Here is a 20,291-nt window from a genome sequence, read left to right as displayed (position 1 = left end):
AGGGAAGATGATGAAGGGAAGATAATGAAGGGAAGATGAAAATGGAAGGTGAAGAAATGAAGATGAAGAAGGAAGATGAAAATGGAAGGTGAAGAAATGAAGATGAAGAAGAGAAGATGAAGATGGAAGGTGAAGAAATGAAGGTGAAGAATGAAGGATGAAGAACTTTGCCTATAAAAGAGAGAGCTCTTGAGAAGAGTTTTAGAAGGGGAAGTGGAAGAGAATTGAGAGAGAGAGTAGAAGAGAATTGAGAGAGTTTTTTAGGAAGAGTGGAAGAGAATTGAGAGAGTTTTGAGAGAGTTTTTGAGAGGAATTTTTAGAGAGGAAAAAGAGAGTTCTTGAAAAAATCAGAAGAGAAAATTCGAGAGTGAAGAAAAGTGTTTTAGTCGAGCATCATCTTGACGAGTCCCGACACATATTTCGCCCTCGCAACCCAACAAGGCCATTGCTTGCCATTTTCGACGACAGCGCGTTCTTCCAGCTCCGAGATCTTGAAGGGAACTATAACGTGTATGTGAGTAAGATTTTGTGTAATAGAAGGTAATCCTTTCCATCTCGATCTACAAAAATGTAATCGTTTGGTTTGAATATTTGTTTGTTTATTTTAGACATGCCACGTGTTTCAAATTTTAGCATTATTACATGTTAATTTATTTTTATAAATACTGTATTGTGCATTTTCTTTCTTTCTAAATCACCCATGGTGTATATCGTACAAAGTTCAATGTTTTACATCCCCATAAAAAAGAAAAAAACCAAAAAATTGCATCTTTGAATTTCGAGTAAAATCCATCAAAATTGCCAAATCAAATATTTTTCATGAAAATGGTACCGAAAGGGCGTTAGAGAAATGCGTAACCAAATCCCAATTCAAAATCTCAGTTCGCGGAAATAAGATAGTTTTCTCCCGCTATTTTATTTAGGTTTCTAATCAACCTACCGAAAATGATTAGTGGCGACTCAAATTCAAATCACATTGCATGTTAATTATTTGAACCTTAAGTTGCGATTTGGTATGGACTTGGGAGAGTCCGAGTTAGGTTAGTTAATTAATTAACGATAATCCATTAGCCGAAATTTAACCCGTTTATTTTTTTTAGGTCGCGACAGCTTGGCGACTCACCGGGACTCAAAGAGGACTTAGGCCGGATAATTTCATGAAAAAGAAATCACTTGATTTGGTAAACTTTGGTTGAATTCTCATTCTTAGGTGTTAAATGTTTTGCATTGGGAGTTATAAGGGAGGAGTGATCGGCTAACCCTTTGTTTTACGAGGCTTGGTGAATTGGAATTGTGATTTAACTTTTGAATCATGGAAGCGGTGTTTGCCTTTAATTGTTGTGCATGATTTATCGTATTTGCACTACACTACACACAACCGTGACCGGACCCGGGTCACACTAATAGTTTTAAGATGGTATTTAGATGGTGCTTTAACCTTGGCGGTAAGGTTTCGCTAAAGGTTATCCCATCGGATCCAAAATTTTTCAAAAAATGGCTCAAGGGTCGTTCTCATACACGTGAGGCTACGATGCATGAGAATTGCCCTTGTCGACCGAACCAAGCCGAAGTGATTGGACCCGACTAGTCATGACTATTGTACGCGAGGTTGCGACTAGTCATGATGATTGCCGCGAGGCTGCGACATGTCATTTCGTTCATCATTTCACTTTGCAAAAGCCTTTTGGATAGATAGAATAAGATTTAAATTCACAATTCATGCGCATGTCTTTGTGATTGGCATTTTCTTCGTATGAGAGGTAATTTTTTGTCTCTTGTACCTGTTATCTCATTTTTATTTTGGGCCGGTCCATGGTTTAGGTTGATTGTTTAGAAGTTTCATTGTCTTATTTTCAATTTCGCACTTTGCTTCGTAGCTTTTACAATTTCATCAGTTGTCCTCAATTTTGATTTGGCTTATTCTGTTGTGCGATTTTTACTAAATTCTACGATCGAGCTTTGAGTAAGTGCCAAACACGAAAGTTGTAGACCTATGTTTCAACTAATATTTTGCAAAATTTCAGAATTAAATTCATAATTTAAGATGGCCCTTCGTTTTTCAACAACATGCGGTTATAACAGTTTTCTGAACGTGATTGTTTTGGAGAGACACATTAAACTGATTTGATCCGTGCATTTCTAATCTGATTGGCCAACATAAAAGTTGTTCATCACCTTCTCAACTATAAGCTCGTAAAATTTGGACATGTTTTGATCAACGTACGGATTAATACGAATTTTTCGTAAACGGACAAACTGAAAATTACATGTTTCAATCCTTTGGCCATAATCACTTTGTTCGTTTGAGTCTAGAGGGATGTCATGGGCCGGCTCGCTATTCTTGCTCCCTATACTCATTTTGGGTTTGTTACTGCGTACAGGTAATTTGTCACGGATCATCTACACATTACTCGATCGATCGCAAAGAGGATGTCCGACATCAACGCTATCGTCAGTCTTTGCCCTAGACGAGAAACTTGGCTCCTTGATCGAGCGCTTTGAAGGGATGATGTCCCGAAAGATGGAAGAAATTATGGCCACCTTCACCGCCAAACTTCAATCATCCGCCGCCATCCCGCCGCTTCGCTCTAGTTCCTCCTACGAGACAATTTCGGTAAAGCCCCGGAAGCTACTCCCTATCCGACAATGCCGGTAGAGGATGTGATCATCACGGGCGTGAGCTCGAGCACGCCGCCCGTAGTCCCAATCCCTCAAGCCAGCCCGTGGCCCCGGTTGAATGGTGATACGGCCAAGCTATTGGCCCAAATGGAACAGAGGATCCGAGAGGTCGAGGGACTCACAACATACCCGGTCGACTGTCTGTCTTTTCAAAGATCATTGTGCGAAAAGTTCAAGATGCCGACTTGAAAAGTATGATGGAACTTCCAACCCGGTTCAACATGTCCGGAGTTGTCACAAATGTCGATTCATGGTGACAAGATTAATGTCTCTCGAACGAGTTGCATCGATTATCGAACCATGGCCGTTTTCTATGTGGGACATTGATGTTATCAGCCCTATCAATCCTAAAGCATCCAATGGGCATCGATTCATCTTGGTAGCAATTGACTATTTCTCTAAATGAATCGAAGCCGCATCTTATTTAGCGGTCACAAACGAAATATCGTGAAATTTATCCGTCGAGATATCATCGCTCGATATGGTTCACTGAAGCCATAATCACGACAATGGCTCAAATTTGAACAACAAGCTAATGGACGAATTGTTCAAGGAATTCAAGATCAAGCATCCGAACTCTTCCCCATATCGTCCTCGGATGAATGGAGCGAAAAAAGCCGCCAATAAGAATATTAAGAAAATCTTAGCGAAGACGGTGAGAATTATCGCGATTGGCATGAGAGGTTGCCATTTGCACTTATGGCGTATCGGACCTCGATCCGGACATCTACGGGGGCAACCCCGTATTCTCTTGTATATGGAATGGAGGCTGTTCTACCAGTTGAAGTGGAAATTCCTTCCTTACGTATACTTGTCTCAAGCTATGGAACTGAATGGATCCAGAGAGGGCAAGCCAATTGAATCGATCGATGAAAAGAGAATTAAGGCTATATGTCATGGCCGATGTTATCACAGAAGGTTGCTAATTCATTTAACAAAAAAGTTCGGCCTCGATATTTTCAGATCAATGACCTGGTCTTGCGAAAATTGTTGCCAATAGTCCCACTCCCGGAAGGGAAGTTTGCTCCAAACTATGATAGTCCATATATAGTAAAGAAGGTGCTCCCTAGTGGTACTTTGATTCGCCGAGATGGATGGTCGTGTATTTACCAACCCAGTGAATTCGACTACGTAAAGAAATATTATACTTGATTTACTACGATGTTTTCATAATCGAGTTATAATATTAATACTGATTCACAAGTTGTTCACATTTGGGCATTCGTTTGTTTCATCGCTACCAATTTTTTTGAGAGATCGTTTCGAATGGGGGTCTCTCTGGCCCAATTGAATCAGCCATCGATAGCGTGAGATTTACATATTCACAGAGTAAAAGGGGTTATCTTGCGAAAAAATATGACGACCAAGATGAAATCGGTAAAAACTTGCATTCGTTTCATCCATCAGAAAGCCTTACAAATAGATCATCGGGGTGGGAACGTAAAGCCAAACCGAGCCCTAATGAGCATCACAAAGGAGCTTAACTGGTCCTCCATACAATTGATGCTCCGCCTACACCGATCGCTTCGAGAATCAAGATCCGCCAGCTTAAAGAGGAGGAGCTCACATTTCTCTTTAAGCTCGGCTACCTTGTCCTCGTGATACTCGACAGCAAATTCCAAGTCATGGATCAGCATTCTCCCGCGGGCTATATCCAGGGTCAGATCGTCCATCCTTTCTTCCAGCCATGTGCATTGGAATTTCAAAACAATATTGAGCGGATCACGCTCAAAGATGGTCCGAGACATGGCCAAACGTTCCACCAAGTTCCCCCTCTCACGAATCAGCAGTGAGACTTGATCATTACCGTAGTCAAGGGCCTTCTTATAATTGTCGGCTACAAGATCGGCCAACATCAAGTTATCCGACCGATCCCGATAGCGTGCCCTCACAAGATAGGCCAAAGTAACATCTTGATAAGCATGATTGTAAGCCTCCGGGGAAGTTAGTGAAGAGGGTAGGGAAGATCCTATATTCCTCTTCTAACTTGGTACCTTGAATAGAAACAGTGTCCATATCCGTAAACATGAGACGGATTTCGGTTTCGACCTCCGGATGGTTGGCTATATAAGAGTAGCCCTGGCCTAAGAGATTATAAAGTTTCTCCCATTTGGCCAAAACTTCAGCCGAGAAGATGCGTGCGGGGAGGGAGGCCATTGTTGCTGAAGTTGCTGAAAAAGAGTGGATGCGAAAGAGTGCTTAGAAGGTTGGAGATGAGGATATGGAAGCGATAATCGTCTCGGCGTTAAATCCTAATTTAAAGGGCAGAAAAAGTCATAGCAATAATTATTGTGGGGGCCGAGTTAATTATCCGGGTAAAACTACGGACGTTTCGTCCGTGAATCACGGATCTACCATCTCGAGGCTCACGAAATTCGAAAAGTTGCGAAATGACTTAAAGGTTCCGCCATATTAAAAGAGGGACAAGCATACCGCAGAAAAGATTTGAGGGTCCCACCATGTTAGAAGGAAATGAAGAAGACAGAGCGGGAAACACGAAATCTTGGGAGAAGCAATCGGCTTAGTGGTTTTCATCCAAGTTAAAAGGGAGGCTCGGAACATGCATGTTTACTCGAGAAGAATTTGGAGAGAGTAAGCATACAACGGAGAGTAGAGTGAACAAAAGCAGTAAGAAGTATTTCAATCCAACATGTTTGGAGGCTACCAAGACTTACCGGAGGCAACCAACCTAGACATCCCCGAGAATGAACTGCTGAATTTCGAGGCCGGATCCAGCCGCGAAGCCGTAAAACCCAACTCCCTTGGCGGTGAAGTTCAAGATCTCGATAACAGCAACAACAATAGCAGCAGCAGCAGCCGTAGTCAACCCCAGAAAAGAAAACATCAAATCAAAGAGCTCGAAGCTGCCTTTAAGGAGTGCCCTTACGTGAACGGGAAACGAAAAAATGAGTTGAGCCGGAAGCTAGGAATGGAGCCCTTGAAGGTCAGGTTTTGGTTTCAAAACAAGCGAGCCCGAGTGAAGGTTCGAAGTGAAAGTCATGAACTTGCGTCTCTAAAGGAAGAAAATGAAGAGCTTCGAGCAGAGATCAAGAGGTATAGGGATGCTCTTAACATCGCTATTTGCCATGTCGCAGCAACCCCATCACCTTTGGTGGCATGTTCCTTGATGAGCCACATCCGAGCATTGAAAATGCTCATTTATCGATTCATCCTCCCGAGCAAGTTCTCGCACAATCGGATTTCGTTGGGGATACATCCCGAATGTCGGCCTTACGGAGGCGAGAACCGATGCCCTTCGAGGAAGTAACATGCATCACTACAATTGGAGTTTCCACGATGTCACAGATCGGCCAATTCAACACCGATGAAACTCCGAATCAGTAGCCTACATGAAGCTTGAGTTTTTATTATGGGCTTTCAAAATATCACTCTTTTGAGCATTACTAGCTAGCCCTTATGAATTCTCAAGAGAAGTAGAGACATGCGTGAATGAATGTACTTGTTTGTTACAAAGTCCCCATGTGAGACATTCTTCCTTTTACGCCTAGAGATAATCAAGGGGCAAAGAACAAGACTATCCGCAAATATCGTCATGCTTAAATGCGTGAATTCTTTGTCGATTTGACTGAAGCCGAAAGAAAAAGCATTAAAAGCCTTCACATAGGTAGATGCAAAAAGATTTGAGGAGGGAAATAACTGCCTCGCTCGTAGGAGGGAGCGAAAAGATTTGAGGAGGGAAGTAATCGCCTCGTTTGTAGAGAAAGTGAAAAGATTTGAGGGCTCCTCCATATCGGAAAAGGAAGAAGATGATAGATGGAGTGAGAGATGAGAGTTATTACGAAACGGATCCAAGGCACTAAGACCGAAAAGGAGAGAAAAAGCTGTCCTCTTTCGTAGAGAAAGTGAAAACACTGTCGCAAGACTAATAAAAAAAAGAGAGAGGAAGTTTATAAAGAACTTGAAGTCTCCATACACCTAGCGACCTTCGAAATCCGTCACGAAAGGCCATCATCGCTTTTGTGATTTTCGGGCAATTTGTTTTTGCAAGTCCAAGAACATCTAAAGCTCATTCTCTAGTCGAAACAGCCATTTTCGGTCTACATATGGAAGGTTTTAAAAGAAAAATACGTTCATTCCAAGCGGAAGTATGGGAACCTTCCTATCCCGAGGATCTGCGAGTCATGGCCATTGATGGCAACCCCGTTTCCCTCTCAATCCTCGTTGCTATCTTGAGAAGTTGCATGTACAGGGTTTTTGCTTATGCGAAGGCAACGGATGCCTTAGAAGTGCTGAGGCAGTACAAAGAAGAGTTTGACATCATCGTCACAGCCGTGGTAGGGATCAATATGGACGGTTTCGATCTCTTAAAGATCATTGATTCTGAGTTAGACATACAGGTCATCGTAGTATCAGCAAGTAATGATCAGCAGTTCATAACGAGGGCCACATTGCATGGTGCTCGAGGCGTCCTCGAAGCCGGGCCGCGTTCGAATGCTCCAAAACATTTGGCAGCATGCTGTAAGGAAGCAATTACTCGAACAAAAAACTACGACCAAGCCGATGACGACGATTTTGTCCAAAAGAAAAGGCCCCTTTGGTCCGCAAGCTTCATTCTATATTCATTGAGGCGGTTCGACAGCTAGGAATCAATTCAGACGACCAATGGCTGCACACGAATAATGAATATAGACGGACTCACCATGCAAAGTGTCACGAATCACCTTCAAAGGGTTAGAGATAAGCGAGGAAGCACGATGCGAGGTTGGGACCAACACGACAAGACCAAAGTTGATTGGAAGATCAATACCGGGAAAATCTACCGAGCAAAAGGTACTCGGCCACTTCCCAATCAAGAATACATGTCATACCAACCTTCCGCTGGTGGTTCTAGCAAAGACCGAATCATCCCTACAAGTTTCCGAGCAACGGCGGAAGTTCAAGCTCAAGGGGTCGATCGCTCACGGTGAAAACAAAGTGGGAAATCCGTCGCTAGTGTTAGCAAGTAACACTACCCAATTCGAGTATCAATCAGAAGATTACTTTGATGATGAGCTCACCACATTGATCGCCCGGTTGGAGTGAAGGACCTCGAGTTGTGATCCGAAGCAAGTGATTATGGATCCTTGAACAACGATCGTTGGTGTATAATCCAAGACAAAATCGACGATCATTGGAATGGCCAACAAGAGAGGTGGAACCAATCTCGCATGAATACTTCTTTGATTCCATGTATAGTTCCCCTGCGTGGGATATTTTTTTACTTTCTAGTGTCTAGAATTTGCCTAGAGTTAAAGGGCGAATTTTCTCATCCCTTATCAAATGCGTGAGTTCCTTGTTAAGCTAGGCCTGTAGCAAATCAATTTGTGGACGACGCCCGAACGCCGTAAAGAGAGATTCCGAATAGCCTTACTTGGGAGAATACGAGTAAAAGGCCAAGCGGGCTCAAAGATGGGTAACTCCGTATCGTCCCAATTGGCTCTCGATCATTTCAAACTCTAAATTATGCTTTTTTTATTCTCGACAGGGATTGCCAACCTGTTTTGAGAACAATATAGCAAAAAGCGAACCAACCGTGGAGCCGACATCACCACAGCCTAGTGGTTGGGGGAATGACAATGGTCAGGCGTCCCGGGTTCGATCCCGGGATTTGGCATCAATGTACAAAGACTAATAAAAACCTTTTTGCTTCGCAGTTCAATGCCGATTGAAGCTCAGCCCAGATGGTTACAAAACCGGAGGGATAACATCCCAGACATGCAATCCGATCCAGATGAGTTGATCTTTTCAATTCAAAGTTCACAAGAAATTCGTACAAGGGTAAAGCGGTATCGTTTCAACTCGTTTAGAACATGAGAACGTACATTGACGCTTTCCCTTTTGATTTTTACAGGGTCACCGCCTTTCCAGATAGGGAAGTATCCATTCTCCTGAAAAATTAATGAAATAAGAAATTCCCGGAGCCTTTGACAATCTCATGTCTCGAACCAGATAATGAAGTTTTGCAACTCATTTGCATGAGCAGGGGCAACTCCCAATCCATGCCCCTAAGAAGTTTCTTATGTGCTTGCGAATTCTGTCCACCAAGATAAAAAGTTGCTGCATTTTATATGCTCAAAAACACTCATACATTGCATAGTTTGCGCATGATTGTTCCTCATGTTTAATTTACCAACTCGAATAAGGAACATGAACTACATAAGATACATCGAATGTACGGAATGGGGCGCGGAAGATGATGAAAGGCAATTTTTTCCCAAACACGTCCCATTTTTTTCGGGAGAGTTGAACGGTGGCTAAGTTCCGCATTTCACAAGGTAAAAGGTTTTCTGCAAAAGGTACGATAGCCGAAATGACAGAGGCATTCAGTTCTTTATCCCAAACACTACAAGTGATCCATTGATTACCCCTTTTGAGCGGTGATTTCATTTCTTTACCCCTGTCAAGAACCACCCCACATCGGGGTCCGGAAGAGTTAATTCCAGCAACAACACGAGGTAAATGGTTAGAAATTTTCTTGCTCGGACTAACATTAATCTTCGGGTGTTTCTTTGCATTTATACTCGAATTTTAATTCAAGTGCCTTAGGATGATGAAGAGCATTCATTTCTCTATCCTATACACTTCATTCTTTGCATAGCCCACTTGGGCCTGCAAATTCATTTCTTAAACCCCATTGGTGATCATTTGCTCATTCCAAAGACGAAGATAGCATTTTCCCAAGGATTAGAATTGGAGATGGTCGGGTCAACGAGAGAATTCCCGAATAGACTCATTTCTTGTATGCTAGATTTTTATGTTTACATAATTTTTCTTTGTAAATGTTTATGTTTGTTGTAATTCCTGGTTCAAAATCATGGAATTGTAAAAAAAAAAAAGAGGCAAACTCAGCTTAAAGGAAAAGGGCCCGCTCTCAAAAAAAAAAAAAAAAAAGCAAAATAAAGAGATGTCGAAGAACTCTCAAAGAAAAAGGAAAAGAAATCTCTTCTCGAAAAAAAGAAGAAAAAAGAAAAATGAGAGTCGGGAGTAAGAAAAGCAAAGGCCGATCTCATATGAAAATTTCAAGCATAGGAAAAGCAAAGTGCACGCTAAAAGTAAGGCCAATGCACATTCATTTGTAAAGTACTTCTGAATTTTGAATGTACATTTTTGCATGTTAAGTTGTAAATTCCATGTACATGTTTGCATTGTGTCTCTTGCAAATCCTTGACGGACACTTGTTGTGAAGAAGACTCCCAATAAATCAGTTTGCAAAGTGCAATTTTCAGTAGAAAACTACCATCCCTCATTCAATGATGGTATTCTTTACAAGACATTTCCAAAGACCAAGATCGGTGACTAGTCGACGATGATCACCAACGTCAAGCCCCTTCTCATTTAATTTCTGAGCCAAAACGAGCCTTTTCGTTCCTCGGTCCCCAATCCTAGCCTACGTTATAACCCTCCAAAGTCTCTTCGATTAGGGCACTTGAGTTAACGTAGAGTTAAATGATTTTAAGCATCACTCGAAGAAGTTCGAGCAAGATTATTTCTCTCTCATTTTTGCAGGATTCTTGACTTGTAAATCCGGAGCAAATGATGAAGAAATTCATTTCAAAGACTTTGACTCAACTAGAGTCCCCTTTGTAAACCTTTGACCTAGCCCTCATTACGGTCCTAATCAAGACCTCCGGATCGGCTCGGTCGTATCAATTGCGAGATTACTTGGATCCTTATCGAATGCGATGATGGAAAGATTGAGTGATTTCTCTTGAATCCCGAGACAGGATAAATAGCTTTTCTCGAGAGTGAGAGAAAGCCCTTTGATCGAAGTCCCCCATTCAGCTCACATTCGAGGTATTCGTAATGTGAGAACCTCCCTGGACAAAATTGGTAATGCAAACTTGACAGAATGGTTATGCATGAACCATAGTATGAGTGATTGCATTATACTCATTGTTGAATATGTTTGTGTGTGTTACCTCTAACATTCTATGATAGGTAATACATTCCCGATGTTCGAGTTCCCTCCCAAGGTCTCGAAATTCATCCAAGGATTATTGAATGAGCAAGTTTTGTTGGCAAATGCCTACCGTGCAGATACGAACAATCTGTTTCGTTCCTTGATTAATCGTTTGGAGAACCCGGGTAAGTTTTACGAACCCCTTTTCAAATTAACAACTCTTCTCATGATAGTTGTTATGATTCAATTCGAGCAATATGCCCCTTTTGTACTTATCGATTCCATTCGATGGTGCTCCTATCAAATATTGTTCAATTCAGGCAATATGCCTCTTACATCAAGTCGTGTAGACATATGCATGGCGATCTTGACATCTTATCAAATCATAACGACGTAGCTCTTATGGTTTCAATCTCGGGACGTGAAGACATATGCACTTGGCGATCTTGACATCTTATCAAATCATAACGACGTAGCTCTTATGGTTTCAATCTCGGGACGTGAAGACATATGCATCGGCGATCTTGACATCTTATCAAATCATAACGACGTAGCTCTTATGGTTTCAATCTCCGTGAAGACATATGCACGGCGATCTTGACATCTCTTCAAATCATAACGACGTAGCTCTTATGATTTCTAAATCACGAAGACGTATGCACTGGTGATCTTGACCTTTAGTCGGCTCATAATGACATAGCTCTTATGATTTTCGGCTCCTTTATCAAATCATGAAGACATAAGCCAAACCATAACGACGTAGCTCTTATGATTTTGGTTCCCCTTTATCGAATCGTGAAGACATATGCACTGGCGATTTCGACATTTAATCAACTCACAACGACGTAGCTCTTGTGAACTTGATCCCACTTCTTTCGACTCACAACGACGTAGCTCTTGTGATCTCAAACGACAACATATCTTGTGTCTTGCATTAGGGAGAAGTCTCTGATAACAGATAGGCCAAATACCTTAAAATCCTTGCATCTGCAAAAAGAAACTTGGAAATTAAGAGAACCATTAGCTTACGAGAAATTTGGTAAAACAGGTATTCTTGTATGCGATCCATGTGCAGGTTTCTCTAACATGAAAAAGGGAAATTATGACACATGTTATTTACACTTGCATATCATGCATCACTTCATTACATTAAAAAAATGGGATTAAAACTCCCGCCAAAAAGTTCATCCATAATTTGCACTATCAAAATTTAGGATTCAATTTTGTCTTTGAGCGGAACCTCTACGAGCCTCCACTCAAAGAGGGGCAGTGTTGACGCCTAAATTTTGATTAATCTATTTTTTGCATAAAAATTATAAAAAATCATCTCACATATTTATTTTTAGCGTACATTGCATTGGCATATAATCGGGCAAGTAGAACACTTAATTTAGCATGCGTCTAGACTAGGCACGGGATGGAAAAATACACGAGAAGATTTGAAACTTCAAGGACTGTATTGCAAATACTTAAAATTTCAGACCGTATTGCAAATACTTGGAACTAGGGACTGTATTGCAAATACCAAAAGAAGATGAAGAAGGGAAGATGATGAAGGGAAGATAATGAAAAGAAGATGAAGAAGGGAAGATGATGAAGGGAAGATAATGAAGGGAAGATGAAAATGGAAGGTGAAGAAATGAAGATGAAGAAGGGAAGATGAAAATGGAAGGTGAAGAAATGAAGATGAAGAAGAGAAGATGAAGATGGAAGGTGAAGAAATGAAGGTGAAGAATGAAGGATGAAGAACTTTGCCTATAAAAGAGAGAGCTCTTGAGAAGAGTTTTAGAAGGGGAAGTGGAAGAGAATTGAGAGAGAGAGTAGAAGAGAATTGAGAGAGTTTTTTAGGAAGAGTGGAAGAGAATTGAGAGAGTTTTGAGAGAGTTTTTGAGAGGAATTTTTAGAGAGGAAAAAGAGAGTTCTTGAGAAAAATCAGAAGAGAAAATTCGAGAATGAAGAAAAAATGTTTTAGTCGAGCATCATCTTCGACAGTCCCGACACATATTTCGCCCCTCGCAACCCAACAAGGCCATTGCTTGCCATTTTCGACGACAGCCGCGTTCTTCCGGAGAGATCTTGAAAACTATAACGTGTATGTGAGTAAGATTTTGTGTAATAGAAGGTAATCCTTTCCATCTCGATCTACAAAAATGTAATCGTTTGGTTTGAATATTTGTTTGTTTATTTTAGACATGCCACGTGTTTCAAATTTTAGCATTATTACATGTTAATTTATTTTTATAAATACTCGTGATTAGCTGCATTTTCTTTCTTTCTAAATCACCCATGGTGTATATCGTACAAAGTTCAATGTTTTACATCCCCATAAAAAAGAAGAAAAAACCAAAAAATTGCATCTTTGAATTTCGAGTAAAATCCATCAAAATTGCCAAATCAAATATTTTTCATGAAAATGGTACCGAAAGGGCGTTAGAGAAATCACGTAACCAAATCCCCAATTCAAAATCTCGGTTCACGGAAATAAGATAGTTTTCTCCCGCTATTTTATTTAGGTTTCTAATCAACCTACCGAAAATGATTAGTGGCGACTCCAAATTCAAATCACATTGCATGTTAATTATTTGAACCTTAAGTTGCGATTTGGTATGGACTTGGGAGAGTCCGAGTTAGGTTAGTTAATTAATTAACCTGATAATCCATTAGCCCGAAATTTAACCCGTTTATTTTTTTTAGGTCGCGACAGAAAGCTCGAGCGTATTCTGCACCAACACATTGTCTCACTCCTCCACCAAAAGGCATAAAGTTCTTCGATATCTTGCCCGAATCAAGATCCTGGTATGCAATGGACATCAAGTTATGCCAAGAAGACGGAAAAGAATTCAGTCATGAAGACGTATTGAAGAGAAAGATCAAGAAATATCTGCTAGCTAATAGTTTCATGTCGCGCACCTTCCAGCGCCAAGGGTTAAATTCAAGAGGATTCTCAAACACATCGTGATTTGTATGAAGAGCAGTCGTGACTACCATGATTGGCCACCCTTTTGGGATCATAAATCCTACAAGTGCATTTTTTGTGAGATTATTTTGCTGACTCGTCTTTCGAAAGTGCGAACGTCCATCGAGACCACTCACCATTTACTGGGATATCTCGCACTGCTCTTCGGAGTTGCCCTGGCGCAGCATTGCCCAGCCTGAGTGTTTCATTTACTACCTGAAGTTATTTTCCAAAGAGTACTTTTACATGTTGGAACACGATTCTTCGTTGAAGCATGGAAGGCATAGATATGAAAACCCCTGTGAAGGGGTTCGGCGTCACCTGCATCGTGAAAGTCATCGACTTGTATTCATCCCAACAAAGTGCAGTAATTTGCCCCTCTCTCCTTTCAAGGATCCGTGAGTGCTCGGCCTACAGTATAATCATTGCCATTATTGAGCAATTTTTGAGATATTGTAAGCTCATACATGTTGAGTACATCCTCATACCCTTAATTCCTCTAGGACTGCTGGGTTCTCAGAAAGTAACTTGAAGATCATAGCCAGCATTGACGAAATAGACTCAGAGCTTGCAAAGATGCCAGCAAACATCATATGAACTATGAAATCCTCTGTCAGGAACTCCTGGTTGTCCATGCTGTCAATTGCCTGATCGAGAAAATCCACGCTGCTTGTTTTCCTTGAATTGAGTCTCTTCCTCAGAATATCTTTGAGCATATCAATCAATTTCCTGTGTTCCTAGAGGGAAAGATGAATTGTCAAAAAGATCATGATCCGCATGTTTAGCTCAAAAGTTTTTCTGTTTCCAAGGTTTGCCTTAAACTAGTTTACCAATTCATAATCCATGTTTTTCAACTCCCTGAAACCTATTCTGTCATTCCTCCATAGCTGAAGGAAAAACATTCTATTTTCTTAACCATTTAGCTTGTAAAGTTGGCACTAAATGCACTTTCTAATTTCAGGAGAAAATGAAATGAGAGATCGAGATTTTCTTCTAACGAAAACATCTAAGAAAACAGAAGAGGTGTCGCAATTGTCAAGTACCTTTAGGCACCTACGGTATGCAGTACCCGGGACATTCAAAGGAAAGGCCATGAAACCTCTTAAGAACCTGGTGAACCTCTCATCGGTAGTGTCTGCTGAAGTCTTGTCAGAATCATAACTAAAAAGTTGCTTCCCCGCGAAATCGAACATCATCTGAAAGATGGTCACGTAAACAAAATAACCTTGTAAGCTCAGGGAGAAAATTTCAATGGTGTAAACTCTAAAGAAGACATAGCCCAAATGGACAAACTAGAATTTTACAGCAGAAGCGGCTAGTTTCACTTCGATGCACGGTTGGTTCGACCACATTCTTAAGCTTCTCTCAACCACTTCCTCTATTTGCTGAAGCAGCTTTTCTCTGAGGATGTCGGAGCCAAAGTGACTCAGAAAGATCCTTCTTATGTACTTGTGAACAAGACCAACTCTGGTCATCCGGGATTCACCCTCCATTGAAAATAGCTTGGCAAAGGTGTCAAAGTACCACATTTCAACTAGCCTTCCTTCTTGCTGAAGGATGTGGTTATTAAATTCAGGGTCTACCGAAACAATGAGAGGCCGACCTGCTAAATTGGTTCGGAATATTGGCCCATACCTGAAAACAGAATACATTGATTATCCTATCAATTCTTCAGGAATCGGGAGAATCGTTACCTTTGTGGCAGCATGTAATTTTCCATCGTTGATCTAAAGCCTAAAGACCAAACTCCCTTAAGCATACATCGTCGAAAGAGTTTAAGAATGGATACGTGCGCTTTTTCACCGTTCAATTTCCTAAAAATCCATTTCTTTTTTCTTATATTCAGCATGGAAAAGTTTTCTGCACTTCATAAAGTAGGAAACCAACCTGAACCTGACAGATCGAAAACATGGAGTACTCGATTCGTAAGTTGTTTATGTAGTTGAACAGATAATCGTTTAGTGCGACACGATACCATCTCAACTTGACACCCGCATGACATGCACAACGAGGTCGAATCCCAAGCCAAGCCAATCGAATTTTCAAGTGTTAAACCCATGCAAGACCAAATTAGTAAGGACCATCTTTGATCAACCCACGCTTGAAATGCTACAAAAGATTGGAGGAACGATGTTACCTCTGAACTCTCTTTCTGATGAAAGGATGGAGGTCGAGAGAGTAACTGGGAATCAAGAGCTCGAGAGTCTCCCCGATGAGAGGCAAACCCATCAAACCGGGAGGCAAAACTCCATTGCATTTGGGGTTCCTCCACTTGTAGACCCAGAGAACATAATACAGTAGAGTCGCTGCCGCAACACACAATGGAAGAACCCACATGTTTCTCTTCAGGTTTGTGACTCTTCCAATGTTGCACAGAGACCATATTTATAGATGCCCAGCATGTGCATGATCAACGATACAAAAGACTACTATTTCTTGTTTTGACTGTTTGAATTATTGCGCATCATCTTAAGTGTTCATTCATGTCTAAGGAAGATGTCATCAATAGGGGTCCGGTCCTTGAGGGGGGCAGTCTAATCCTTGATTCCATGGTAGATAAGACCAGACCATATATATATATATAGACAATTAGAAATTTTTGAAAAACTAGTTAACCTAATTTTCCCATCTTCTGCTCGAAACTCACTTCTCTCCTCTCTCTCGACGTTCACGTCTCGCCTTCGCAACGTAGCCTTTGATCGAGTTTGTCGATATGCAGTCTCCAATCGTGCTTTGTCTTGACTCAATCTTTGTTTTACGTTGACTATATTATGCGAGCCCATTGTTTTGTTCGCACTTGAATTCAGTGAAGTAGAAGTGTAATCCCACTTTGAGCTTGATTCTTTTCAACTCGAGGAGAATAATGCATGAGCATAATTTTGTTTCAATTTTTTAAGTCTTTTTCTTCCTAATTTAGTCTTTTCTCATTATTTTAGCATCATAAATACTCATGTGATAATTGTACGATGGTCATGTGTATATTTTATTAGGTTGGATGGTTGAGATCATAAGTTCTTAGTTTAGATCAAAGGGTTAGATTTCTATAAGTAGCTGATGTTTGCGGTCTCACTAGGACCGAACCAGACTGAATTGCCGATTGCGGAACGATTCTATCTCGAACCACTAGTCCCGAGCCGGTCTTGTCTCGGTCCGGCCCCCAATCTCGAAAATTTGGGGACCGAGACTACCGATCCAGTCCTTGGTTCCATATCGGGACTCGACCATGCACACCCCTAGTCATCAATACACAGAGGGCTTAGTCAGTTGAATTTTCCTGGTTCCGCAAGAGTGGTTCCTTGTACGACTAAAACTATAAAAGAGCATTAGACTTTTCGCGTTACCTTTTCTGACTGAAATCAAGTTCTGCTCCGCAAAGAATCTGCACTTAATCATCGCAGAAGTTTTTGACCAAAAAAGAAATCCTTGAAGAAATTTCAACAGGATATTTAGACGAGCATAAAGTGTAGCACGGCAGTGCATTTTTTTCATATATATATATATATATATATATATATATATATATGTGTGTGTGTGTGTGTGTGTGTGTGTGTGTGTGTGTGTGTGTGATTGATTTATATCTATAACTATGCGTGTTAAACTACAGCAGTAACTCAAGTAATTTGTTCATATTCTTAAATTGAAGTACCAAATGAAGTTACCGTCATTTCCAAAATATGTTGCAGAACATTTGGGACGAATTTGCCCGGCCATTTTTGCGAGTATTTGCACGTGAGTCGCATGCCCGAAAGTTGGCCAGCCTATGACTTGGGATGATTTGAGACTAAATTGCTCATTTCAGAACTTATTTGAGACATGATTCATTCTAGAGATTCTATTGAAAAAATGGCCTCACTCCAGTAATTCTTCAAACTTTATCCGAAACATAGAGTAGACTGTCCCTAACTTGCTTACATAATTGAACAGATTATCTTTCCGTTTAACACCATACTATTGCAATCTGACAAAGAAGTCATATACACAATGAAGTTGAAACCCAAGCCGAGCTAATTGGGTTTTCTAGTGTCAATTCTAGGGGTGAGCAAACTGAATCGGATCAGTCTGGACACTCACTTCTCTCCTCTCACTAGACGTTCATGTCTCGCCTTCTCAACGCAACCTCCGATCATGTTTGTCGATATACAATCTCCGATTGTGTTTTGTGTTGACTCAATCTGTGTTTTATCTTGACTATATTATGCAAACCCATTGTCTTGTTCGCACTTGGATTGAGTGAAGTACAAGTGTAATCCCACTTTAAGCTTGATTTTTTTCAACTCAAGGAGAATAACGCATGAGCATAATCCTATTTCGGTTGTTTTTTCTTCCTAATTTAGTCTTTTCTCATTATTTTAGCATTATAAGTACGCATGTGATGGTTGCGCGATGGTCATGTTTTATTAGGTTGGATGATTGAGATTGGAAGTTGTTAGTTTAGATTAAAAAGTTTGATTTCTATAAGCAGCTGGTATTAGCGGTCCCATCGGGACAGGATTGGACCGCCGGTCCCAAGCCGATCATGTCTCAGTCCGGTCCCCGATCCCGAAAATTTGGAGACTGGGATTACCGGTCCGGTCCCCAGTTCCATATTGGGACCGGATCATGCACACCCCTAGCCAATTCGCTTTGGTTTGTTTTGCTTCCCCCACACAAGACCTCATACTGACTATATTCCATCAACTCACATTTAGAAGTGGCATATCCCTACAATCACTAGAAACCTAGGAGGAAAGATCTCATCTCGGAACTCTCTTGCCGATGAACGAATGAAGGTCAAGGGAGTAACTCGGAGTGATGAGCTCAAGAGTCTCTCCAATGAGGGGCAAACCCACGGAATCTGGAGGCAGAACTCCATGGCAATTTGGGGTTCCTCCACTGGTTGATCCCTTGAACATAATACTATAAAGTCACTGCCACAACACATAATGAAACAACCTACATTTTTTTCTTCAGTTTTGTGACTCCTTATCTTGCAAAATAGACCATATTTATGTGCCCAACATGTGCATGAACAATGAAACAAACAACCATTCTTAAAAGTGTTGTAAAGTTAACGCAAAAACTGACAGGATTTTACAATTAAATCAACGCGGATAACCAGAGAAATCAATTAGAAACGATAAAGAGCCCCAAGGATTTACATGGTTCAGTCCGAGTGTCAGTATCTACTCCACGGGAAGAGCTAGCAGAAAATAATCAACTATAAACGGAGAATCAAAATTACAATTGCTCACACGCTTGAGTGTTTCCTAAACTTAAATTATACTTAAGCTCAAAAATATTTGCAAATAAATAATTCAATTCGGATATAAACCTCACCCCACAAATCCACCATGTTCACGTCCGTGAGTCAAAAAAAAAAAAACTGCTTTGTTCGTCACTTTTTATTCTTCACGTCAGGGCACTCAATTCACGAGCTTTTCTCTTGTCTGACTTGTGGAGTCCAACCATGATAAGCAAACCCACAAAGTCAATATTAAATGTATTAAGAAAGTGAGCCCCAAATCGACCTTTGTCAAAGAAGGTTTGACCGGCAAATAACGACCTAAAATGCCCTCATTTTCTGTTTCTCTAGATACTTGGTTTGACCGGCTGCAGTAGAAAAGCTAACTCCCATTATTCTCATGCACCCAATGAAAGGCAATCATCCAAAGTCTTCAAATCAACATCGGATGGAGATTTGTTCACGGGCTCCAACTCGAGAGATAAATTTGACGTAAAGCATGTTTCTGTTTTGACCGCTCAAATTATTGCACATCATTCGAAGTGGTCGTTCATTTTTTAGGAAGATGTCATCAATTTGCAGTGAGCTTCTTCAAGTTCCCCGATTGAATTTTGTCCGTTCAACAAAAGTGACCCTTTTCAATGCAAAACTTTAAATGAGCACTAGACTTTTCTTGTTCCCCAGTTTTTGACTGAAAATAGAAAGATTTCCACCAAAAAAGGAAATTTGCATTTAATCGTCCCAGAAGTTTCACTATGGTATTTAGATGAGCATAAAATGTAGCTCTTTAGTGCATTTCTTCCAAACGCTACCCATGTTGGAAGTAATAATATTATTAAAAATTATGTACGTCAGCATCATCGATGCCACATAGGACGTCCGGCATCCACACATGGATTTTTGTCTAAAACTGACCAGATTGACTCGTTTGGCCAAAGATGAAAAGGCTTTTAGGACTGAATTAACAAAATTAAAAGATTTATAATTAAATTGGCAAAAGTATAGTAGGTTTAGAAATTTTCGGACAGTTTTCCCTAGTCACTCAAGAGCTTATTTAGAAAAGATTCACTTTGGGTATGCCTTCGAAAAAATGGCCCCACTTTCGAGGTCCTATTTGAAATTTCCCCAAAACATACGTACCCAATTCCTCAGTTGTTTATGTGGATAAGTGGATTATCTTTAGACCAGAACATTACAATTACACACACAGACACACACACCCCATATGTCCAACGAGGTTGAAACCCAAACCAAGCTAATTGAGTTTCAAGTGCCAATTTTCTTTGGTGTGCTTTACTTCCCCATAGACCAAATTAATATGGACTACATTTCGTCAACTCATATTTAAATCTGTCTACCCTTCAAGCTACGAAAAAAAAAAAATGGTAATAACTGTTACCTTTGAACTCTCTTATTTCAAATGGATGAAAGACAAAAGAGTAACTTGGAGTGACGAGCTCAAGAGTTTCTCCAGTGAGAGGGAAACTCATTGAACCTGAACTCCATTGCATTATTGAAGTGGAGTTGTTTACTCA

General features: G+C 40.6%; 1 protein-coding gene and 1 long non-coding RNA gene across 2 annotated transcripts; both read right to left on the bottom strand.

The window, feature by feature from the left end:
• Positions 1–13,286: 13,286 nt before the first annotated feature.
• Positions 13,287–13,750, bottom strand: LOC125315092. Its single transcript, XR_007198455.1, has 3 exons — positions 13,673–13,750; positions 13,490–13,596; positions 13,287–13,372 (listed from the first exon to the last, which is right to left on the bottom strand). It is a non-coding gene; the product is annotated as an uncharacterized LOC125315092 (long non-coding RNA).
• Positions 13,751–13,757: 7 nt separating this feature from the next.
• LOC115726952 (cucurbitadienol 11-hydroxylase-like) lies at positions 13,758–16,037 on the bottom strand. Its single transcript, XM_030657055.2, has 5 exons — positions 15,673–16,037; positions 14,840–15,170; positions 14,579–14,731; positions 14,024–14,272; positions 13,758–13,946 (listed from the first exon to the last, which is right to left on the bottom strand). Exons 1-5 carry the CDS (start codon positions 15,870–15,872, stop codon positions 13,758–13,760), a joined length of 1,122 nt encoding a protein of 373 aa, XP_030512915.2. The 5' UTR covers positions 15,873–16,037.
• Between the last annotated feature and the right edge of the window lie 4,254 nt (positions 16,038–20,291).

This window comes from Rhodamnia argentea, chromosome 5 (assembly GCF_020921035.1).
Source record: "Rhodamnia argentea isolate NSW1041297 chromosome 5, ASM2092103v1, whole genome shotgun sequence".
Taxonomy (NCBI): Eukaryota; Viridiplantae; Streptophyta; class Magnoliopsida; order Myrtales; family Myrtaceae; genus Rhodamnia; species Rhodamnia argentea.
Note: the sequence above shows the minus strand (reverse complement) of the source record. Positions and strands in the feature narration are given on the sequence as shown.

Bases quoted from the DNA above. Each gene is read 5' to 3' on its own strand.
- LOC115726952 (XM_030657055.2), bottom strand. From the start codon at position 15,872: ATGTGGGTTCTTCCATTGTGTGTTGCGGCAGCGACTCTACTGTATTAT. The intron at 14,273-14,578 runs GTACTTGACAAT...CTTTCCCTCTAG, and splicing joins CATACCGTAGGTGCCTAAAG to GAACACAGGAAATTGATTGA. The intron at 13,947-14,023 runs GTATGAGGATGT...ATTATACTGTAG, and splicing joins CAGTCCTAGAGGAATTAAGG to GCCGAGCACTCACGGATCCT.